Source organism: Oryctolagus cuniculus, chromosome 19, assembly GCF_964237555.1.
Source record: "Oryctolagus cuniculus chromosome 19, mOryCun1.1, whole genome shotgun sequence".
Classification (NCBI taxonomy): Eukaryota; Metazoa; Chordata; class Mammalia; order Lagomorpha; family Leporidae; genus Oryctolagus; species Oryctolagus cuniculus.
The window spans coordinates 36188742-36212282 of NC_091450.1; the positions used below are offsets into that span (position 1 = coordinate 36188742).

Consider the following 23541-nt stretch of genomic DNA (forward strand, 5'->3'; position numbering starts at 1 on the left):
CCCCACCCGGACGCTGCCCCGACTTTGGTGGACTAGGGTCAGAGCCCCCAAGAAGACCACGGCCACAGCCATGGCCATGCCCCACGGAGGCCTCGGGGCCCCGCACCTGGCCGGAGGTCAGATGTCTCCCACCCACACGGAGTGTGGCCTGAGGCTGGCAGCTGCCAGGGTCTCCCCACGCCTGTGCAGCGGCTGCTGCCCAGGTCTGTGGCCCACACAGGCCCCCACTGCTAAGTACTGTGGCCCCAGGGCCTGGGCCCAATGCATAGGGGTGTCCACAGCCACCCACCAGGGTTGGCAGCCCGCATGCAGTCCCAGAGAGAGCAGGGTCCTGGGCAGGGTGAGGACAAGGATGAGATCAGGACCAGGGGCCTCAGAGGGCCCCACAGGGCGGCCAAGCGTCCCCTCGGGGGCCGGGTGTGGCCAGGACGGCTCTGTGCTAGGTGGCCAGTGCAGTGGAGACTTGGACAGAGTGTGAGGCAGGCAGCAAGATGCCAGGAGACCATGCCATACAAACTACACATGTGTGGCACACGCATGGCATACACTGCACACACATGACATGCTGCATTGCATGCCACATGTACAGCATATGCATGGCACCACACCCCAGAGGCCACGCCCATGCCAGCAGCCCAGGGAGCCCCGGCCCTCACACAACCACACCGTCCACCGAGAGTGGCTGTGTAGACCACACCCAGCACCGCTGTCAGGCTGTGCCACACTGCGGCCAGCAGGCAGGAAACGGCCCGTGGTCAGCAGGGACACGGAGACCATGGCCACTGGAGGGCCGCCCACCCGGCCCCACCCAGCTCCACAGCAGCTTCCCCTGGCTCTGCTGGGATGGATGTCGTCCAGCAGGCCAGGACCCAGGCCACAGGCACCACCGGCCCTGAGGGATTAAGCACAGCCTGGGAGGGGCGGGGCCCGGCGTTGTCCCCCACATGGCCCTGATGGACGTGGCCCCGCCTTCCCATGCAGGGTACAGTCACCCCCAGACCAGGTGGAGAAAATGTGGACCTGTGGCCCCCAGGAGCCTGGGCACAAGTGGACACAACCACAGCCCGGCCACGTGGCTCTGTTCTCGCTCCCGGGGACAGGAAGTGCAGCCCCCAGGGTCCCAGGACAGCTCCATGGTGGCCCCACGTCCACCCTGCACCTCTGCTTCTTCCTGGGAAAAAAGGGGAGGGCTGATGGGGGCCGGGTCTCAGGAGAAGTGACGTCACAGCCACAGGCGTCCAACCCTGGCGTGTGCATCTCCTGATCTGTGACCGGGGCTGGGCTCCCCACACCAGGACGGCCATGGGGACACACAGTGAGAGAGACCTGCAGAAAACACCCTGGGGGCCACACCCCAGCGAGGACCAGGGCGGCCTCCGCACTCGGCACTGGTCGCCACCACGGCCGTCCACTCGCAGCCGAGGCCCAGCCCCCAGAGCGACTCCAGCCCCATGCACGGCACCCACGCCGTGAGCTCAGGCAGAGGCCACTGCCGCGCACTTTAAATCAGATGTCTAATCCTGACATGCCACCGGCACCACAAGTGTGTCCTGTGTCCTGCGATCTCGTCACGTGTGCAGGCGTGTATCCATGTGTTCCGTGTCCTGCAGTCCTGTCACATGTGCAGCGTGTGTCCCCTGTGTGTGTGTGGTCCGTGTGCACCACCATATAGTCCGTGCCCTACAATCTCGTCACACGTGCAAGTGTGTACTCCCCGTGTGTTCCATGTGCTGCAATCCCAGCACATGGGCAAGCGTGTAGCCACGTGATCCCTGTCCTCCATCTTGTCCCACGTGCAGGCATGCATCCACCATGTGATCTGTGTCTTACAACCTCGTCATGTGTGCAAGCGTGTGTGTTCCATGTGCAGGCGTGTACCCACCAACACTTTAAGAGATCCTTGGGCTTAGGGACGTGTGGATGGCGTGTGTGGCTCCACGTGGATGCCCGTGGCACGTGTGTGTGGGCGGCGCTCACTCACCTCCGTGATGATGAAGAAGTCGTCCCCGGGCTCCCCCTGGACCACGATTTTCTCTCCGTCCTCAAACTGCACGGGCTCCAGGGCGTCGGCCACCGTCAGGCGCTCCCACTTCTCCAGGGACTCTGCACGGGAGGACGGGGTCACCAGCGGCCCCACGCGGGCCAGGGTGGCCAGGGCAGCCCCCAGGTGTGCCCTCAGCAAACGCCCGGGGCGTGGTCTTGGGGACCCAGGACAGGAGTGGGGACCATGCCCTGGGCTGAGAGACCGGGCATGAGATTAGGTCTCATGGCTGCCCAATCCACAGCCAAGCATCAGGGCCACAGAAAGATCTAGAACCACCCAAGGGGCAAGCAGGGGTCCCGGGCTCTGTTCAGGGGATGCCATGGGTGTCCCCAGATGCCAACAACCTCCGCAGCATCCTCAGAGCTATGGTCCACCCCAATCCGAGAGCGAGGAACCCCCCGCCCCGCCTGACACCCTGACACCCGCGCCAGCGCATCCCAGGGTCGGCGGCCAGAAGCCCCTTCACCTCAGGTCTGGGTTGCAGCCAGCGCGTCCTGCTGATTGGCAGAGGGCAAAACCCCCAGGCATGGTGGCTGGACTGGCTCTCACCCCACGGCCAGGGCCAGAGAGAACAGGGCTGCCCCACGGCCGGGCACATCCACCCTCCTCATGGCCACACAAACACACGTCCAGATCTACAGGGCCAGCGACAGAAATCTGACGGGACAGGGCCAGCGCTGTGGCATAGTGGGTAAAGGCGCCTTCAGTGCCGGCATCCATACAGGCAGTGGTTCGAGTCCCGCCTGCTCCTCTTCCAATCTGCCCCCCTGCTATGGCCTGGGAAAGCAGTGGAGGATGGCCCAAGTGCTGGGGGCCCCTGCACCCACGTGGGAGACCCAGGAGAAGCTCCTGGCTTCAGCCTGGCCCCGCTCCAGCTGTTGCAACCATTTGGGGAGTGAACCAGCAGATGGAAGACCTCTCTCTCTCCCCCTAAATCTGCATTTCAAATAAATAAATCAATCTTTAAAAACAAAAGAAAGAAAAAAACCAAGGGGAGTGGAGACTTGTGGCTCCAGCCTTTTTTTTTTTTTTTTTTTTTTTTTTTTTTTTTTTTTGACAGGCAGAGTGGACAGTGAGAGAGAGAGACAGAGAGAAAGGTCTTCCTTTTGCCGTTGGTTCACCCTCCAATGGCCGCCGCGGCCAGCGCGCTGCAGCCGGCGCACCGCGCTGATCCGATGGCAGGAGCCAGGAGCCAGGTGCTTTTCCTGGTCTCCCATGGGGTGCAGGGCCCAAGCACCTGGGCCATCCTCCACTGCACTCCCTGGCCACAGCAGAGGGCTGGCCTGGAAGAGGGGCAACCGGGACAGAATCCGGTGCCCCGACCGGGACTAGAACCCGGTGTGCCGGCGCCGCAAGGCGGAGGATTAGCCTAGTGAGCCGCGGCGCCGGCCGGCTCCAGCCTTTTAAACCTCTCCAGCCCTCAAGGCCATCCAGGAGGCAGAGCGCGGAGGGGCAACGCCTAATTCAGCTGGGAGCCTTGTGCTCGGGACACCTGATGCCAACGGAGACCCCCAGGCAGCAGCCAGAGCCACCCGGCCATGGGCCCCCATCTGAACGGTGTCTCCAACACGGAGCACAAGAACCACGCAGGGGAAACTCAGGTAAGCGCCCAAAAGCAGCTCCCAGGAGGCGGCCTGAGGCATGGTGGCCCCGAGCGCCAGGGAGAATCAGGTCCATAAGCCTGGGAAAGGGTCCTGCTCAGGGGTGGAGCTCTGCACCCACGCCTACGCCTGCCCACCACGATCTGCTGTCCACACCCACACCTGCCCACCACGATCTGCAGTCCACACCCACACCTGCCCACCATGATCTGCTGTCCACACCCGCACCTGCCCACCAAGCCCTTCTGTCCACTCCCACACCTGCCCACCAAGCCCTTCTGTCCACTCCCACACCTGCCCACCAAGCCCTTCTGTCCACTCCCACACCTGCCCACCTGCTCTTCTGTCCACACCCACACCTGCCCACCAAGCCCTTCTGTCCACATCCACACCTGCCCACCAAGCCCTTCTGTCCACTCCCACACCTGCCCACCTGCTCTTCTGTCCACTCCCACACCTGCCCACCAGGCTCTGCTGTCCACTCCCAAACCTGCCCACCAAGCCCTTCTGTCCACACCCACACCTGCCCACCAAGCCCTTCTGTCCACTCCCAAACCTGCCCACCAAGCCCTTCTGTCCACATCCACACCTGCCCACCAAGCTCTTCTGTCCACTCCCACACCTGCCCACCTGCTCTTCTGTCCACACCCACACCTGCCCACCAAGCCCTTCTGTCCACTCCCACACCTGCCCACCTGCTCTTCTGTCCACACCCACACCTGCCCACCAAGCCCTTCTGTCCACTCCCACACCTGCCCACCTGCTCTTCTGTCCACACCCACACCTGCCCACCAAGCCCTTCTGTCCACTCCCACACCTGCCCACCTGCTCTTCTGTCCACACCCACACCTGCCCACCAAGCCCTTCTGTCCACTCCCACACCTGCCCACCAAGCCCTTCTGTCCACACCCACACCTGCCCACCTGCTCTTCTGTCCACTCCCACACCTGCCCACCTGCTCTTCTGTCCACACCCGCACCTGCCCACCTGCTCTTCTGTCCACACCCACACCTGCCCACCAAGCCCTTCTGTCCACTCCCACGCCTGCCCACCTGCTCTTCTGTCCATACCCACACCTGCCCACCTGCTCTTCTGTCCACTCCCACGCCTGCCCACCTGCTCTTCTGTCCACACCCACACCTGCCCACCAAGCCCTTCTGTCCACACCCACACCTGCCCACCAGGCTCTGCTGTCCACTCCCACACCTGACGACTGGTGCCCCCTCCTGGGCCGACCCTTGCGGACTCCTGAGGAGCAGGGGGATCCCGGGCACCTGGCGCACAGCAGGTCCCCAGGTTTCCAGCGAGGGGACAGCGCCCACGGCCATCCTCCCTGCCTGCCCCTGCCTTCCACAGAGGGAGCAGGGGATGTGGCGAGGGCACCGTCACCCCACACACACACGCACACGCATGCACACGTGTGCTGCTCTTGCTCCACAAGCCCGCTGGGAGGCTCCACCTGCAGCATCCCTCCAGGGCCGGGGGCACCCAGGGCACCCAGGAAGCGGGACAGCCCCAGCAGAACCACACTTGGGCACAGCCGGACAGCCTGGCGGGCTCCGAGGAGCCTCAGAAGTGACCCCTGGAGGCAGCGGTGGCCTGGACGGACGTGCACTGTCCACCAGGGCAGGGACACGGGGTTCCTTGATTTGGCCAACAGGTGTGCACTCTGTGAACACGTGTGTGCGTGTGTCCCGGACTCACAGCTACCGGCAGCCGTGGACACCAGCCACTCCGAGAGCGGAGCCCAGGCTGGCGGCGGTGCGCGAGGGAGGAGGAGGCCACGCGGGCGGCCCAGCCACTGACCCAGGATGGAGACCTTGCTGAGGAATTCCTCGTACATCTTGCGTTTTCTCAGCGTGCTGCCCTGCGGGGGAGAGGGGAGGGCGGTGAGCGAGGGGAGGGTGCGGCAGCCCCAGGCTCCCCACACGGCTCGGAACCCTGAATGGGGCTTTGAGCGCCCAGCGGCCTGAGCGCCCTCCAGGGACCGAGCGTCCACGGGGGCTGCCCCCCAGCCCCTCAAGCCCCTCCCTGCCTTCTAGGGGCTTCCCCACCAGGGCGGCCCCGTATGTGCCCTGTGGATCCCCCCGAGCAGGGCCAACCTGGGTCACCAGGGGGACGCGTGCTGCCCCCACCGCACGGCCCGGCCACGGCACAGCCGTCCTCTGACCGCCACGGGCCCTGTGGCTGCCTCATGGCACAGAAACGGCTGCCACCGGGCAATCCTGTGGTGCAGCCAGAGCTGACCCACAGGCGCTGGCCCTCACCCCGGCATAGGAGCCACGAGCACACCTCAGGTGGGGGGGTGCGCAGGCCCAGGAGGCAAGATGGCGCTGACATCTCCACAGCCCCTCCCTGCCACCCTGCACTCCCCTGAGGCCACGGGACCCCCTGTCCCGTCTGCAGCCCTCACTGACATGCGAGGGAGGCAGAAGGGTCTGGCGTGAGCACCAGCTTCCTGACCCACCCACGAGGCCTCCACCCCCCAGGGCGTCCACCCATTAGCACCGATTTTACCGCGTGCCGGTGGTGCTGGCACGACAGTGGTCAGCCCTGGTCCTGTCTCCCGGCACTGCCCACAGCCAGACGCAGACTTGGCGTCTCCCCTTCACAGGGACCTCGGCGCCATGAGAGGGCCACCCCCACCCCACCCCCAAACAGCAAGCTCACACCAGGGAGAAGCCGTTCCAGGCACCCACTGCGTGCTCGGCCCCGGGCCACGGCTCGGCATCCACACGTCAGACGGGGAGGGTGCTCAGAGCCACGTGACACACACTAGCCACACTGAGCAGAGCTGGACTGCACCTGCCACGCCCCCAAGGGTCAGGCTGTCCTGAGTGGCCCACAGCACGGAGCTGCCTTCCAAGGATGCCACACAGGACCTGGCCGCCCTGAGCCCTTCCTCCCCCTGGACGGCCAAGGCCAAGGAGCCTGTGCCACCCGGGGCCCTGGGGGTGCTGTGGCCGCACCAGCACCCAGGGAGACACAGGTCTGCTGCCCAAGCACACCCGGGACAGTCGCGGTCATCATGGCTGCCTGGTGCAGCCACTAGAACCCCGCCTGGGGGCAGTGACCTCACCTAGGTCACAGCAGGGCAGACTGGGCACAGCCCAAATGACCACCCTGCCGTGGGGCCCGGGGTGGACGGCAGAGCAAGGACAGGGCCAGGAGACCAGGATGGACCAGTGTTTCCCGGGGTGCAGTGGACGGCAGGAGCCTGGACAGAACACAGCATGATCTGGGGACAGGTGTGAGACATGGGGGAGGGGCAGGCTGCCTGCGCTCCCAGGGCCCTGGGGAGGCCAGGAGAGGGGGTGGCTGGCTCAGGGACACAGGTTCAAGTGGGGGAGGGGGCAGGATGCCTGCACTCCCAGAGCCATGGGGAGGCCAGGGGAGGGGATTGAGGCCCAGGGCCACGGGTTCAAGTCTTGGCCCAAGGGGGTTGGTCTTCCTGCCTCCCTACCCATGTCTGGGCCACGGAGCTTACGTAAGATCCCCGTAATGGCCATGAGACCTCACAGGTGTGTGCAGCACCTGGCACGAGACCCGGAGACAGGACCCCAGACCCCCAGGCCCCGGCTTCCCCTTCCCCACCCTGGGCCCCCAGGCACCTAACGCTCCCTCAGGTCGAGAACTCAGCCCAGTGGGTCCTGGGAGACCCCACTGACCCAGCCCATGCTGGGCGCACCCAGCGTCGTGGACACCAACCCCCGTGTCCAGCAGCGTCAGCAGGAGGGTGCAGCCTCCAGCCCCACCGCCCGCATGCACCGGGCCCCAGGTGTGGCCCAGGGCGACGCGGGCCTCAGAGGGTGAGAGGGAGATCTGGGCTGCCGGGGTGGAGTGGCAGCCGTGGCCACAGCCGGGCTCCCTTGTCCCTCGGCAGAACCACAGCGGCACAGACGGACACCCGAGGAAGCTTCCAGATCGAATCCTGGTCTGAGGGCAGAGGGTCCTGGCCCGGCGCCGGGGCGGGGGTGGGGGGCATGCTGCGGACGCCTCCAGAAACGGCCCCACGGGGAAGAGGCCCAGGGCGCTGGGTCCCGGGACGCAGGAGCCCCGCCAGCCCCACCAGCCCCGGCCCGGCGGCGCTATTCTTGGCGCAGAGGGAGCGCCGGCTGCCGCTGCAGTGTCACAGCTTCCCGGTGCCAGCCGCACATCCCCGCAGACCAAAGACGGGCACTGCACAGCCCCAGGCCAGGCGCGTCCTGTCCCCAAACCCCAGGGAGAGGGCGAATGAACAAGGCCGGGGCCCGCCCACGCTGGGGTCACAGCACGGCCCTGGGGGGAACAGGCCCCGGCGGCCACACAAGAGCGTGGCCAGAGGAGCCGAACCTACCCCCTGCAGAGGAGGCCGTCCTCGGTCCTGCCGGATCTGGGGTCTGAGGGGGGAGGACAGGACCCAGGTCTTGGGGGGGTAGACCCTGACAGGACCCAGGTCTGAGCGGGGAGGCCCGGACAGGACCCGGGTCTAAGGGGAGAGGCCCGGATAGGACTCAGGTCTCAGGGGGGAGGCCCAGACAGGACCCAGGTCTGATCAGGGAAGCCCTGACAGGACCCAGGTCTGAGGGGGGAGGTCGGGACAGGACCCAGGTCTGAGGAAGGAGGCCCTCACAGGACCCAGGTGTGAGCGGAGAGGTCCTGACAGGACCCAGGTCTGAGGGGGGAGGCCCGGACAGGACCCAATCTGAGGGAGGAGGCCCTGACAGGACCCAGGTCTAGGTGGAGGTCCTAACAGGACCCAAGTCTGAGGGAGGCGGTCTGAAAGGACCCAGGTCTGAGGGGGAGGCCCTGACAGGACCCAGGTCTAGGGGAGGCCCTGACAGGACCCACGTCTGAGGGGAGAGGTCCTGACAGGACCCAGGTCTAGGGGAGGCCCTAAGGACCCACGTCTGAGGGGAGAGGTCCTGACAGGACCCAGGTCTAGGGGAGGCCCTGACAGGACCCAGGTGTGAGCGGAGAGGTCCTGACAGGACGCAGGTCTGAGGAAGGAGGCCCTCACAGGACCCAGGTCTGAGAGAGGAGGTCTGAAAGGACCTGGTTCTGAGGGGGATGCCCGGACAGGACCCAGATCTGAGGGGAGAGGTCCTGACATGACCCAGGTCTGAGGGGGGAGGACCCAGGTGTGAGGGGAAAGGTCCTGAAAGGACCCATGTCTGAGGGGGGAGGCCCTCACAGGACCCAGGTCTGAGGGGGGAGGCCCTCACAGGACCCAGGTCTGAGGGGAGAGGTCCTGACAGGACCCATGTCTGAGGGAGGAGGCCCTCATAGGACCCAGGTCTGAGGGGGGAGGCCCTCACAGGACCCAGGTCTGAGGGGAGAGGCCTTGACAGGACCCAGGTCTGAGGGGGGAGGCTCTCACAGGACCCAGGTCTGAGGGGAGAGGTCCTGACAGGACCTGGGTCTGAGGGGGGAGGTCCTAATGGGGCTTGGGTCTGAGGAGAGAGGCACTGATCGGACTGTCACCCTCCAGCCCCCAAAGCCTAGATTTCCAAGTTCTGCCAGCCCTGCCCCCCACCGTGGCCAACCTGACAGGTTCAGGGTCTACAAAGCCCTCCACACCCTAGGCTACAGCAGAGCTGCCTCCACTTGCTGCTGCCCGGCTGCTCTGGGGTCAGAGCAGAGTGAAGTCCCCTGGCCTGGGGGCGGCTCCCGGCTGCAGGCGTAGCTGCCTCCCCAGCAGGGCTGGACATGCAAACGCCATCCCAGAGGTGCCTTCCCACAAGCCGGCCCCGCCCAGGTCCTCTGGGGTCAGAGCAGCCCCGAGGCGTGCGTGTGCCCAAGGCAGACGACGACCTGAGCAGGAGGGGACCCCGGACCAGTGCTGCGGCCTGGAACCTTCCAGAAGGAATCCCTCGCAGGCCGCGGTCTAGCCGACCCTGGGACGAAACTCCTGCAGCAGCTCGTGGTCGCGGCAAGGCCTCCGTTCACTTCTCACCAGCAGGGGCCTCCTGCCCCGTCCACAGCGGGCTCCTCGCCGGCCACAAACGCGGCAGCCCCTTCCCCGTGCCCTCCTCCTCGGGGAGGGCCCCACGCGTGTGCAGCTTCCTGTGCAGAGCGGTGCCCGGCAGGGAGGAGGCGTGTGTGTGCCTGTGCTGGGCAGTGCCCACACGGCTGACCCCCCCGCCACGGTGGGCTGCACACGTGCATAGGCACACCCACGTGTGCACACCACACGTACCCTGAGCAGACTCGCTGTGTGTAAGAAACACCTAAAGTGACAGTGCCCAGGGCCCAACGCCAGTGTCACGTGCAGAAGTCGAGGGCCAGGCCCAGCCCTGGCGTCCTGGCCCCGTGGTTCCAGTGGGGGCCAAGCTCACCTCATCGTCCATGACGGCAGCTGGAACTCCAGCCACTGCAACCACGTTCCAGGCAGGAAGCAGGAAGGGCAGGAAGGGCCCTGTGTCTTCTAAGAACCTTCCAGAACCCCCCCCACACACACACTTTCCACTCATCACAGGCTCCCCGTTCTGAGTCGAGCCAGGCCCTCAAGCAAGCCTGGCGTCAGGCCCGGCCGGCCGCCCTCCCCGGCCAGGGCGCCACTCACCATGAGGATGCGCCTGTAGCTGTCACGGTCGATGCCCCAGAGCTTCAGGTCGGTCTTGGCCTTCACCGTCGCGGCCCTGGGGGTGCCGTAGATGAGCGCCAGCTCCCCGAAGCTGCCGCCCTCACTGATGTTGGTCACCCACTCTCCGTTCACGTACACCTGGGGGCAGGGCACAGGTGAGTGTGTCTCTGTGGCCTCCGTCCCTCCTGTAAACCTGCCAGGTCTGCACTCCCCCGGGAGATCAGGGACAAGGCCACAGTGAAAGAAGCCGGGGGCCCCCTGGGCTCCCCAAAAGGGGTCCCTGGAAGGAGGGGCACAGGGCCCCCACCCAGCTTGCCCAAGAGACAGCACCGGTGTCTACCTTGTCCCCAGGTCTGCTCAGAGGTGAGCTCGGGTGGCTCTCAAGGCCCAGAGGCAGCAGCGCCCAAGGGTGCCTGGACTGGCTCGGCAGCCCCCGCTGCAGTTCCTTTATCAGACCCTCCTGGGTCTCGGTTTCCCTGCACGCACTCTGGGGAGCGGGACCCTTGGTGGCACATGCGGTCGCCCCGTGCTCACGCCCTCCTGCCCCGGGTATCACCGCGTCCGTGCCCACCTCTGCTGCAGGTCTGACCCATGGGACCCCTGCTGGGTGTCCTGAGCGCAAATCCCCTCCTCCCCGTGGGCAGCGCCCAAGCCCCCAAGCCTGAACCGGAGCCGCCGTGTGCCCGGGGAGGGGCCGGACAAGACCCCTTTCAGGCCTCGCCCTGCACAGTGCGGCCCCTGTGCGAGGCAGCGTGGCCGCGTCCACGCAGAATGGCGCAGATTGTCCATTATGCGGCTACTGTGCCCTCTTTATTCCCCCAGCGAGTCTGGGGGCCCAAAGAATGGCTCCCATTGCAAAATGTGTGTGCGTCGGACAGGAGAGGCCGGGGGTGAGTGACGGGAGATTCTTGCCGAGCTCAATGGCTCTTTATCTACACCCCAGTGACAACCAGGGTCCCCCGTGGAGACAGGGCCATGCAGGTGATGCGTCCACACCCGAGTGCGAGCCGGAGCACTGGTCGTCCACACCCTCCCTGGCCTCCTGGAGGCTGAGGGCGTGACGGGCGCTGGGGGCAGTCCCGGATTGTAGGACCTCGGAGAGCCCCTGCCTCCGTTTCCTGTGGGGGGAACGAGTGTCCACGGTGGGGCAGGCAGGAAGCCCACTGGCGGTGCTCGTGGTCCTGTGAAAGCTGCTGGGGGCTCCACGGGCTCAAGGCCCAGCTCGGTGAGTCCCGCCACTCAGAAGCGCCCGGTGCCCCGGCCAGGAGGCACCACCCACAGCCCACCTGGCTCAGCCGGGCAGGCACAGCGAGCGCACTCGGCCAGTGTGTGGGTGAGCGTGTCCCCGCCTCTCAGAGGGCCTTGGGCCTGGAGGCGCAGTGGGCAGACACGGCCCCCGAGGACACACAGCTCTCGCCGGGGCCGCAGATGTGAACCTGGGGTTTGGACAGGTGTGTGCCACTCAGGAAGGCCCAGCCTCCCAGCCGCGCAGGAAGGGACCAGGAGGCCACCCGCGCAGGTGGCAGGGGCTCCGGGGGTCAAGGGTGTGTCCCGCAGAGCCAGCCAGGGCAGCTGCACCCCTGGACTTCCTGGGACGCAGGGCAGCGGCAGGGCAGGACCAGGGAGCCCCTCCCTCCCCAAGAAGCCCAAGGCCTCCGGGAACGGCACCCCCCCACCCCCGTCAGGCAGTCAGAGGAAACCATTGTGCAGGCCCCACAGACGGAACCGGGCCACCCCCCGGAGGACAAAGGGGCCATCCTTCTCGGGACACTGGCCTCTGTCACGGCTCCCCAGTGCAGGGCGGCCCCACCCGGCTGGCACGCAAGGGGCTGCTGCCCGCTCTGTTCCGCTTTTTGTGTTGTCTTCTTTTAGAAGGAAAAGGGGGGTTGCCCGGGCCACAGCGAAGCTGCGGGGCGGCCCCGCCACCCCGCGTCCACCCTTGCATTCATCCCCTCACCCCCTGGGTCACAGCAGCGATTCAGAGTGGACGAGCAATTCCTGCTCCCGGGGGACGTGCTGCCCAGCCACGCACGTGCACAGGAACTTTGCAGTGAGTGCCGAGTGGCCAGGGCCAGTCTTGCGGACAGCGGGCAGGGCAAGGACGAGCCAAGGCCCTGGGGCAGACTGGGTGTGCAAAGTCCTGGGAGCAGCCAGGAGGACGGGGTGGGGGGTGAGAGGCCCTGCCCCTCCCCCACCCTGGGTGCCCTCGGGCTGCGTGGGAATGCCCCGCTGGACCTCCCAGGTCAGCCCCTGCTCACCGGCGGCGACACTGGGCAGGGCCCAGGCGGGATGCCTGAGCGTCCACCTGGAGGCTGGGCAGGGGCTGCAGGCTCTGCCTAGGCTCCCACAGAGGGAAGGCTGAGGGGCAGTGCCTGCCTGTCTCCCTGGCCCACAGCGCCCAGGGCCTTGGATTTGCCTTGTGTCACTATCCCCTCTGGAGGCGTCCATCTACCGTTCCTGGGCCACAGAAGCAACCCTACCCTCCACTCCCTTGGTCAAGGCCCTGAACCTGCTCTAGAACCTTCTGTCCTCACACCGACATGGCCGAGGACGGTGAACCGGGGCACCCTGGAACGAGGGTCCCGGGAGCCGGTGGCACCCCCGTGTGTACCACGGCAGCGCTCACAGCAGGCAGGAGACGGGGAGCCCAGGGCCTGTCCACAAGAGGAAGGGAGTGCTGACACAGGGCACCCAAGGACCCCCAAGGACCCCAGCTGAGTGACGAGAGGCAGGTGCGAAAGCCCAGCCCGTGCGACCTGGATGCGGAGGCAGAAGGGTGCTGGGGGCCGGCGTGAGGGGGTGTTAGGGGCGCAGTCTGAGATGAGTGGGTGACGCCCACACCGCGGCCGACTGCACACACTGTGCCTGCACCTGCACACAGTGTGACAGGGCTCAAGCCCCTGGCTGTGCTCCCAAGTGGTGGCAGCGGTTGATATCATGTAAATGATATGCAAATGTGTAAATACCATGCAAATACCATGTAAATGCTGTGCCATCTGTGTTCCTGAATTAAAACACCTGGAGGGGGTGGGTGTGCGGCTCAGTGGCGAGGGTGGCACCCCGAGGCAGGGCCTGGTCCCAGTCCCGCCTCCAGCTGTTGTGCCTGGTGGGAGGCCCCTGCCCCCACGTGGGAGACCGGACCCAGCGTCCAGCACCTGGTTTTGGCCTTGGCCTGCCCAGCTGTGGCGGGCGTCTGCGGAGTGAACCAGGGGTGGAAGCTCGCTCTCTCTGCCTTCCCAGTGAGTACTTAAGTGACCCAGCGCACACGAACACCCCGCCACCACCAGGCATCCCAGGGGAGCCCCAGAGCCAGCGGGCCGGTGTGGGGGGAACCTCCAGGGGGAGCCCCGGGACAGCCAGGGCTGGGAACAACCTGGGCCAGGGGGAGTCGGCCTCGGGGGTGGGGCCTGCACAGCTGGGCGCTCGGTTCCAGGAACAAAATTGATCTGGGTTCACTTCTATACTCTGAGACAGGAGGGCGTGGCGGGGGCGGGGCCCCGGGGGCTGCAGATCCTGGCTGAGCCTTTACTGTGGCCTGGCCCTCCCGCCCGGCACACCCACACCACAGGGGCTCCTCCACCTGGCTCCCGGGGGAGCCCGTCCCGATGCATGCAGGTGCTGGGTGGGCCTGAAGTCACAGCCTTGTCCCCTTGCAGCTGTAGCCATGAGTGGGCGTCCGCCCACGGGGCCCAGACATCCTGGCTCTGGCCAGCCGGGTCTAGCAAGGGCCTTAAAGCTGCCTCGTCCCTGAGGGAGGGGCCTGGGTCTGCCAGGACAATGTGTTTGGGGAATTCCAGTTCTGCGAAGGTGACCTCAGCTCTTCCCTTCACAAAGCCGCCCCACGTGCCCCCAGGCCTGGCGGGCAGCCATCAAGGATGTGGCCTAACGGGAGGCAGCCCGGTAGGGGTCGGCTGAGCCCATCCTGGGGGGCCCTGGCATGGCAGGGGGACTTCAGGGGGCGAGAGCCAGCCCCCTCCCTCCGCACGTTTGTCCTCTCTCAGAGGGAGTCACTGACGCGGGCTGTAGGGTCAGCCGGGCCAGCGAGGCTGGACCTCAGGGCTTGCCGTGAGTCACAGCCGAGGCGGCTGCGAGGAGGGGGAGGGGCTCAGTGCGGGGGGGGGGGGGGGCACAGTTGATGCTGAGATCCTGCTTGCCCGGGGAGGACTCAGCTACCCGCTCAGCCCCAGGGCCATGGCCACAGGCTCCACTCCGGGGCAACAGCTCCCAGCCTCAGTCTCCAGGGTGTAGTGGTCTCTGTGATGTGGGGAGGGCGTGGTGGGGCTGCAGGAGGCACCAGACTTGGGTGGGGTCTGCCCCTGGGGCGGGGGAGGCGTGGGACAGCGGAGCCCCAAGGGACCCTCCACCCCCAGACCTCCCAGCCACCCCCCCCTGAGCTGTGTTAATTCCCATGAGAAATGAGGACCCGGCTGAGTCGTGGGGGACAGAGCCTGACTCCCCGAGGCCTTCCTGCCTCCCCCCAATCCACAGGAGAGAGAGCCACCCAGGACTGGGGGCTGGGCCGCTGGGCCCAGGGGCTCCAGGAGCCAACCCTGGGGGACTCCCTGAGCTCTTCTCCTAGCCGTGGCTGAGCTGAAGGCCCCTGTGGGAACGCAGGAGGAGCTGAGACTGGACCCCGTGTAGGTCCCGGGGCAGCTGGGACCCACAGTAGACAGGGCACGCTGCCCTGGGCGGCGGGGCTGGGCCTGGGCTTCCTGAGGGGTGCCCAGGATGGTGCAGGCTGAGGGGGAGCCGAGCAGGTGCAGCGCGAGTGCTCTGCTGACCTCCTGTTCTTCCTGCCTCCCCCATGGACTCCATCCACCCCCACCTGCCATGAGGGCAGACTGCATCTCCCCTTCACCGTGTGCGCCAGGGGCTGGGGGGCATGGAGGGCTCTCACGGGTGCCCAGGGGACACCTGGGGCTCTGAGGGATGCTCAGGGGACACCTGGGGCTCTGACGGGTGCTCTGTGCACACCTGGGGCTCTGAGGGATGCTCAGGGGACACCTGGGGCTCTGACGGGTGCTCTGTGCACACCTGGGGCTATCACGGGTGCTCTGTGCACACCTGGGGCTCTGACGGGTGCTCGGTGAACACCTGGGGCTCTGACGGGTGCTCTGTGCACACCTGGGGCTCTGACGGGTGCTCTGTGCACACCTGGGGCTCTCACGGGTGCTCTGTGCACACCTGGGGCTCTGACGGGTGCTCTCTGCACACCTGGGGCTATCACGGGTGCTCTGTGCACACCTGGGGCTCTCACGGGTGCTCTGTAAGCCCCTGGGGGCTATCATGGGTGCTCGGTGAACATCTGGGGCTCTGACGGGTGCTCAGGGGACACCTGGGGCTCTGACGGGTGCTCTGTGCACACCTGGGGCTTTCACGGGTGCTCTGTGCACACCTGGGGCTCTCACATATGCTCTGTGCACACCTGGGGCTCTCACGGGTGCTCAGGGGACACCTGGGGCTCTCACATATGCTCTGTGCACACCTGGGGCTCTGACGGGTGCTCTGTGCACACCTGGGGCTCTCATGGGTGCTCTGTGCACACCTGGGGCTCTCATGGGTGCTCTGTACACACCTGGGGCTCTCACGGGTGCTCTGTGCACACCTGGGGCTCTGACGGGTGCTCTGTGCACACCTGGGGCTCTCACATATGCTCTGTGCACACCTGGGGCTCACAAGTGGTTAGCAAACATCAGGAAGGGGAAGAAGCACCAGCATGGTGACAGCCAGGTCGGCGATAGCCAGGACGGTGACGGTGCCAGGGCTGTGGGCAGCAAATGCTAAAGAGCCCGGGAGCAAGGTCAGGGCCAGGTGGAAAAGCTGCGGATCCACACGGGGGAGGCTGGGCCACCCGACCCCCAGCGGCCAGCTCCTGTGTGCTGCAGGCTGGACCCTCCCCTGCCCAGACGCCGGGGCAGCATCTCCTGGAGGGGCCCAGGCAGGAGGACAGAGCCCCCTCCTCTGTCTCCTCTGCTTCCTGGGGTGGGGTTTCCCTGATCTGCAGTGGGGCAGCAGGAGACGACGATGACTGGCAGCCGAGCCCGGGGCCGGCGGCACCGTGGCACTTCCTCTGCGGCCTCAGCTCCTGCCTCTGTTCCCGTCAGTGGGGAGACAGCCCCGCCCCCCAGACCCAAAGGTCTGTCCCGGGCCCTGAGGAAGCCCCTGCAGGCGCCGAGCGTGTGCCCCTCACGGCAGATGAACGTGAATCATTTCCTGGGCTGCCGGCTCCGGAAGCCGAGTGTGCCTGCCCGGGTTCCCAGAAACCCTGCGGTGCACGCCGCTGATGGGGGAAGCCATGAGTAAGGACGCCCCAGAATAGCCCTGGACGGAGGCGCAGCCCTGAAATAGCTCAGCCGGGGCTCGGGCGTGCCGTCGCCTGGCCAGCAGCCAGTCGGGCCGCCTGAGGGCCAGGCCAGGTGGTGGCACAGTTTGTGGTGAAGGAGAAGGCGTGGCAGCTGGACCGGCATCCCCAGCCCCAGAGTGACGTGGGGGCCTGCCTGGGAAGCAGACCCCAAAGTGCCGGGGTCGGACTTGGTCCCTGACTTGGGGGCCTGGCAGAAACGGCCACTGGAAAAAGCACATGATCGTGAACTTGAACTTGAGCTGAGACCCAGGAAGGAAGCGAGCAGGTGCCACGGAGGAAGCCCGGGACGTGGACACGTCACTGCCGTCCAAGCTGAGGCCGCAGTGTCCCAGAGGAGACACAGGAGCGCGCGGGGACAAGGCCGAGCACAGCAAGGAGGCCTCCGGCAGGGGAGGCCACTGAGGCCGGGACAGGCGCCCACAGGGTCCCATCGGGGCCCGGGCAGGGCTGTGGGGACACCAGGGCACCAGGCACGCTGACTGGGGGAGACCCAGGAGGCGGGGTCTCCTGGGAAAAATATGTGGCGAGAGTGGGTGGGGCCTCCACTGGGGCTCGGGAACAGGGCCCACCGCCCCTCAGCAGCCAGGGCTACTCACGTCCACTTCTCCCTGGTCGATGACGTAGAAGTTGTCCCCTTCGTTCCCTGCAGTAGGAAGGGGACACAGGTGTGAGCGCTGAGCCATGGAGCCACAGCAGAGCGCCAGAGAGAGAGAGAGAGAGAGAGAAATCTTCTATCCGCTGGTTCACTCCCTAAACGGCTGCAGTAGCCAGGCCAAGCCAGGCGGAAGCCAGGAGCCAGGAGCTTCACCCAGGTCTCCCCCGGAGGTGCAGTGGTCCAGGCATTTGGACTGACTTCTGCTGCTTTCCCAGGCCACAGCAGAGAGCTGGGTGGGAGCAGAGCAGCCGGGAATGGAACCAGGATGCCAGCGGGGCAGGCGGCGGCTTAACCGGCTGCGCCTCTGCACTCCGCAGACCCCTGCCCAGGAACGCCTGGGTCCCGCCCACAATTTGTCAGCGACAAGAGGATCACGGAGGCCCCGGGCCTGACTCCCGCTGCCCGAGCTCCACGCCAGCACACGCGTGGCGAAGGCACAGGGCTCACCTTGCTGAATCACGGTCTCCCCAGCGATGTGTGTGACGGGAAACATGGCGTCAAAGATGTCGCTGAAAGAGAAAGGCACGGAGCTGGGGGCTGCAGGCGGGTGAGGGGCCCAAGCCAGGGGCCGGCGCTGCACTCACAGCCCTACCGACCTGTGCAGGCGGCTTCGCCCTTATCCAGGACCACGAGAAACAGAAAAGACCCTGACAGCAACCCCCAGCCCGGCCACGTGGTTTGCTGTTTGCATTTCTGCAATGGGGCAGCCACAGACCCGCCCTGAACCGGCTCAGCTCCAGACACGGCTGGCCGGAGGCTTCTGCACACCTTCAGCCTGGGGGTCTCCGGGACGCCGGCTCAGGGCCGCCACGTGCACATGCCGTGGGAGACGCCGGCTCCACAGCCACCGGGGCTGGCGGGGCTTCCATGCCAGGGCGGGGCCCACCGGGCAGCCCGGCCGCTCAGTTTTCTAAATTTAGACCTGAAATGGGCCAAACGGGATGCGAGGGAGGGAGGCGGAGCCGGCACCTCCCCAGCCGGCAGAGGCGGCAGGGGACACAGGGAAGCACCTGCCCGGCCCTCGCCCGGACGGCCCTCCTGCCCGTCCACCCACAGCGCCCCGCAGGAAGTGCCCCACGCCGCCCATCCGGAGCGCGGGCCCTCGACAACCTGTGCCAGGCCCAGGGGGAACCGGGGACACGGATGCAGAGCCCACAGTCCGGACTCCCTGTGCCCGGGTCCAGGAGGCAGAGTAAGGGGTTCTCGCAGCTGAGAGACCTCTGGGTACCAGGGGCCCGGGGGCGTGAGTGTCCCTGCTGCCTCCCTGGTGTGCATTAGCAGGAAGCCAGAGTCAGCAGCGGGACTGGGCCAGAACCAGGCCCTCAGAAACGGGGTGCGGTGCCCACACAGCGCCTGCCCGCCCCCTCGTCCGCAGCCACCGTCTCTGATGTGCAGGCAATGTTTTCCCCGATGAATTAACTCACGACATCGGGCTCCACAGACACTGAGCCTAAACTCAGATCCTCGGCCTCGTAATTCTGACTTCTAGAAGCTGTGCTGTGTCCGCTCTGCCGGACGTAACAGCCATGGGGTCCTCTCCTGGGGGGGGGGGCCGTGGGGACCCCGTCCGCTCCCTCACAACGGCCCCGGGGGCCGCGACGCAGAGCCGGGCCACAGCAGCCGTCCCCGATCAGAGGTTCTCTGAGTGCTGAGTGTGCACACGGTGTCGGCTGGGTTGCGGCTGGGGGTGCTGAGGAGAGGAGGTGGGGACGGAAGGGGGGCTGCGCGCTGGGGAGGGGGTCATGTGGTGGCTCAGGGAGCCCCGGGGCCCTGCCGGGGGCGGGGCAGGCAGGAGGGCAGCGTGGCTCCATGGGGTGAGTGTCCGAAGAGGAGCTCTGCCACCCGCCTTCAGACAGCCTCCTCGGGCCAGCAGCCCGTGCCCGGGGCCTCACAGGTCTACGCTGAGGTTGCCGACAGTTTCTACAGTACACAGTCGCCGAGCAACCCTGGGGGTCAGCATGGGCCGTGGGCTCCAAGGCTGAACCAGGAATCCAGGACCAGCGCCCCCGCCGGGCAGCCAGGAGTGACTGAAAGCCACAGCCGCACCGGTGGGGCCGGGGGAGCTCAGGACGCTTCCTGGGCTGGCCTGGTCCCTGCTGGCCCCAGGACGCCGGCCCGTCAACCACAGTGGGCTACCCTACAACTGGATGGTGCTGAGGCCTGGCAGGGCCCGGGAGGATGCTCTGTGGCCACCCAGCGCCCCTCGTGGCTCTGTCTGCTCGTCTGCTCACACGGGCACCACCTCCAAATGAGCGCCGACATGGAAACATGGAGGAGTTCACAAAACTCAGATACTTCGGCTTCTTTGTGGGGGGTTGGGGGGAAGCTCGGACGGCGCCATGGATAAGGGGCGGACCCCTCCCCTCCCCACCCCGGCCCCAACGCCCACCTAACTCCCAACCTCACAGCCTCCGGTCTGCTTGGGCTCAGTGCCATGGAGGCAACGTACTTGCTGGAGTGACATCACGGGGCCACGGATCGCAGCAGGGACGGCGTCTCCAAGGAGCCAGCCTACCCATAGAGGGCACACCAGCATCCCATGTGGGCGCCAGTTCAAGCCCCAGCTGCTCCACTTCTGATCCAGCTCCCTGCTAATGGCCTGGAAAGCAGTGGAAGATGGCCCAAGTCCCTGGGCCCCTGCACCCACATGGGAGACCCAGAGGAAGCTCCTGGCTCCTGGCTTTGGCCTGGCCCAGCCCTGGCCATTTTGTCCATTTGGGGAATGAACAGGAGGATGGAAGACCTGTCTCTCTCTCTCTCTCTGTCTGTCATTCTGCCTTTCAAATAAATAAATCAAAACACAAGTGAAATCAAATAAAAGGGCACAGCAGGTGCCTCCCCTGGGAGTGTGGCTGGGAACAGTCACTGAGCGACAGTGACCCCAGGGGGACGGGGACACGGCACCAGCTCCCCGGGTGGGTCTCCCCAGCGTCCCTGGGTCTCCCCGGCGTCCCTGGGTCTCCCTGATGTCCCTAGTATCTCCCTGGTGTCTTCCCGGCGTCCCTGGTGTCTCCTGGGTGTCCCTGGGTCTCCCTGATGTCCCTGGTATCTCCCTGGGTCTCCAGGTGTCCCTAGGTCTCCCCGGCGTCCCTGGGTCTCCCCGATGTCCCTGGTATCTCCCTGGGTCTCCAGGTGTCCCTAGGTCTCCCCGGTGTCCCTGGGTCTCCCCGGCGTCCCTGGGTCTCCCTGATGTCCCTGGTATCTCCCTGGGTCTCCAGGTGTCCCTAGGTCTCCCCGGTGTCCCTGGGTCTCCCCGGCGTCCCTGGGTCTCCCTGATGTCCCTGGTATCTCCCTGGGTCTCCAGGTGTCCCTAGGTCTCCTGGGTGTCCCTGGGTCTCCCGGCGTCCCTGGGTCTCCCCGGTGTTCTGAGCCAGCAGTGCGTTTTATTCACCCTGCTCCTTGGCTTGCAATCCCAAGCCCTTGTGGAAGTGCAGCCGGAGGTGGCCCCACAGGCAAACACCCCCACCACTGCCCTGCAAACAGGTCGGGCCAGTTCTCAGTGCCAAGGCCACCCCAGGGGGCAAGGGAAGGGGCGGCCAGCCAAAAGCAGACCCCCCACCAAGGCTGGGCTCGAGGAAGTGGGGAGGGTGGGGAGTGAGGAGTGTGGCTCTGTTCCACTGAGGGGGCCCCTGCTCCACCCCCAACGCCCCCCCAAACCTGGTCTGTGAGCGCAGACGGCCCCGGGGTACAGAGAATGAGCTCTGGGCTCGAGCTCAGATGGGGGAATGGAGGAGCTGACTGCACACCTCCTGCCCCGTCCCCTGCCTCTGTGGGCTTTGATTCTGAAAAACTCAGGGGACTGGGGGCACCCTGGGCCAGCTCCCGCGTGCCCACCCCCTGCCCCATGCACGAGTCCACAGGATGAGACAGAAGCAGATGCTGGGGTCAAGTGCACCCCCGAGAGCCATTCCGACCTCAAGACGACATTGCAAAGTAGAAGGGGGTGCAGGTCCACCCCAGGCCACCGGCTGGTCTCCCAGGTCAGCGCGAGGCCCCTGGGCACCTGGCGCCGCGGCGGCTCCCTGGCCGACCATAGCAGCCTCAGTTTTGGGCTTCCAAACGGCTCTAAACAGCAATAACTCAGCCCAAGGCGCGCCCATGGCAGGAGCATGGCCACAGGGAGGGGAGGACCCCTCAGTGCCCAGGGCGGGGGCAGCCGTGCAAGCCCCTGGCGCCCCAGCCCAGGCCCTGCCCTGCTTCTGAGCCACAGAGCCTGCTCTGGGCGGTGCAGGTGGAGCGGGCACAAGGGAACTTTTCTCTCTGAACCACGCTGTCCTGGGAGCCTGCAGGGTCCCCCGCGGCCTCCACAGAGTGGGGCGGCTGCCGGGCATGGCCCTCGGTGCTGTCCGAGGTCGGGTCTGGCTGAGGGGGTGGCACAGTGGACCACAGCACTGTGGTGGAGACTGGGGGACAGGTTCCCAGCTACGTGGACAGGGCCGCACGGGGCAGCAGAGACGCCTGCCCCTTGACAGCGGGGGACGCCCACACCGCCCTCCCCTCAACACAGGTGCCCGGGATGGCACCACCGAGCGCCGGACATAGCCGCCCATCGCTGCAGCCTTACCAGGCAGCAGCAGGACACCTGGTGTCCACCAGCAAACGCAGGGGGCGGGAAGAACACCAGGAAAACCCCCCAAAGAAGGTGGCTGGGGCCGGCGCCGCGGCTCACTAGGCTAATCCTCTGCCTTGAGGCGCCGGCACACCGGGTTCTAGCCCCGGTCGGGGCGCCGGAGTCTGTCCCGGTTGCCCCTCTTCCAGGCCAGCTCTCTGCTATGGTCCGGGAGTGCAGTGGAGGATGGCCCAAGTGCTTGGGCCCTGCACCCCATGGGAGACCAGGAGAAGCACCTGGCTCCTGGCTTCGGATCAGCACGGTGCGCCGGCCGCGGCAGCCATTGGAGGGTGAACCAACGGCAAAAGGAAGACCTTTCTCTCTGTCTCTCTCTCTCACTGTCCACTCTGCCTGTCAAAAAAAAAAAAAAAAAGGTGGCTGGGCAGACGCTGGAGAACACTGGGAGCTGGACGGAGCCGGACAGAGCCAGATGGAGCCGGATGGACGTGCACACAGCACTGTGCGTGGGGCAGTGAAAGCAGTGGCCGAAGGATCTGCAGGAAGGACCCATGATCGGCGGGCAGAGAACAGAGAAAACCGAGCCCAAAGCTGACTCTCCAGAAGGATCTAGAAAAATCCACAAGCATCTGGATGCTAGCCGAGAAAACATGGAAGAAGACAGATTTCTAACGCCGGAAAGTGGAACTGGGGACGTCCCCCGGACCCCACGACCGCCGAAGGAGTCACGAGGAGCTCTGTGTTCACAGATCCGAGGCCTCGGGTGACACGGGCCCGCTCCCGGAGCCCTCAGTCTGACAAAACTCGCACCAGGAGACACGGACGCCCCCGACACTCCCAGGAAGGGGACCCAGGACCTCTGACGATTAGCACAGCCCCGGGACGTGTCCCACAGGAAGTGTGGTGTGTACGCCGTGGCCCTGGGGTGGTCAGCGGCCGCCGTGAGGGAAGCAGCGGGACGCCGCCTGGCATGGACTGAGTGTCGGACACCCTGGCGTCTCTCCCGCGAGCACGCACCCGCGCCAGCTTTCGTGCCAAGGAAAAGACACATCTCGCTGTGAGGCGAAGAGAAGTGAGAGGGGCCCTCGGGGGCCGATGCTGTGGCACCGCGGTTAGAGCCCCGGTCTGCAGGTCCCGGCCGCTGCACTTCCCATCCAGCTGCCTGCTGTGGCCTGGGAACGCAGCGGAAGATGGCTCAGGTGCCTGGGCCCCTGCACCCGCGTGGGAGACCCGGATGGAGCTCCTGGCTCCTGGCTTCAGATCGGCGCAGCTTCGGCCCTTGCAGGTATTTGGGGAGTGAACCGGCAGATGGAACACCTCTCTCTCTCTCTAGCTCTCGCTCTCTCTGTAGCTCTGCCTCTCTGTAATTCTGCCTGTTAAATAAATAAATCTTTAAAAAAAAAAGTGGCCCTAGGGTCTCCCCTGGCAAGGGGCCAGAGGAGGTGGCCTCTGCAGGGCTTCACAGCCAGGGGCCAGGCGGCCACTCTCCTGGGCGAGCCAGCTGGGCAGGGTGTGTGGCCTGGGGGCGGCTGCCCCACCCAGCAGGACAGCGAGGACCAGCATCGTGCTACCTGGGCCACCCCCCAGACAGTGGAGGGGCCTCCCGGTCACCCCTTCCCAGGAGGTGGGGGCAGAGGGTCAGCTCCACAGCAGCGCCTGCTGCTCCTGCCTGCCCTTGCCGGGAGCCACCAGGGGCCGTCGGGCAGCCGTGAGCCACACTCAGGCTCCCGGACGCCGGCTGGAGC

General features: G+C 66.2%; 2 protein-coding genes across 6 annotated transcripts in view; both read right to left on the reverse strand.

Annotated features, from left to right (window-relative positions):
* The window catches only part of PRKAR1B (protein kinase cAMP-dependent type I regulatory subunit beta), a 63939-nt gene that overhangs the window by 5992 nt on the left and 34406 nt on the right, over positions 1–23541 (reverse strand). For all 5 annotated transcript variants that reach the window (XM_070064255.1, XM_070064254.1, XM_070064256.1 and 2 more), the window contains 5 exons: positions 17677–17738; positions 17171–17217; positions 10190–10348; positions 5452–5512; positions 1982–2103 (listed from right to left, as the gene is read on the reverse strand). In XM_070064255.1, the coding sequence (XP_069920356.1) occupies positions 1982–2103; positions 5452–5512; positions 10190–10348; positions 17171–17217; positions 17677–17738 (451 nt within the window). The remainder of the gene's footprint in view (positions 1–1981; positions 2104–5451; positions 5513–10189; positions 10349–17170; positions 17218–17676; positions 17739–23541) is intronic.
* Positions 2111–5445, reverse strand: LOC138846954 (PE-PGRS family protein PE_PGRS47-like). Its single transcript, XM_070064259.1, has 2 exons — positions 4365–5445; positions 2111–4332 (listed from the first exon to the last, which is right to left on the reverse strand). Exons 1-2 carry the CDS (start codon positions 4971–4973, stop codon positions 3769–3771), a joined length of 1173 nt encoding a protein of 390 aa, XP_069920360.1. The 5' UTR covers positions 4974–5445; the 3' UTR covers positions 2111–3768.

Bases quoted from the DNA above. Each gene is read 5' to 3' on its own strand.
- LOC138846954 (XM_070064259.1), bottom strand. From the start codon at position 4,973: ATGGCCGTGGGCGCTGTCCCCTCGCTGGAAACCTGGGGACCTGCTGTG. The intron at 4,333-4,364 runs GTGTGGGTGTGG...GCAGGTGGGCAG, and splicing joins CAGAAGGGCTTGGTGGGCAG to GTGTGGGAGTGGACAGAAGG.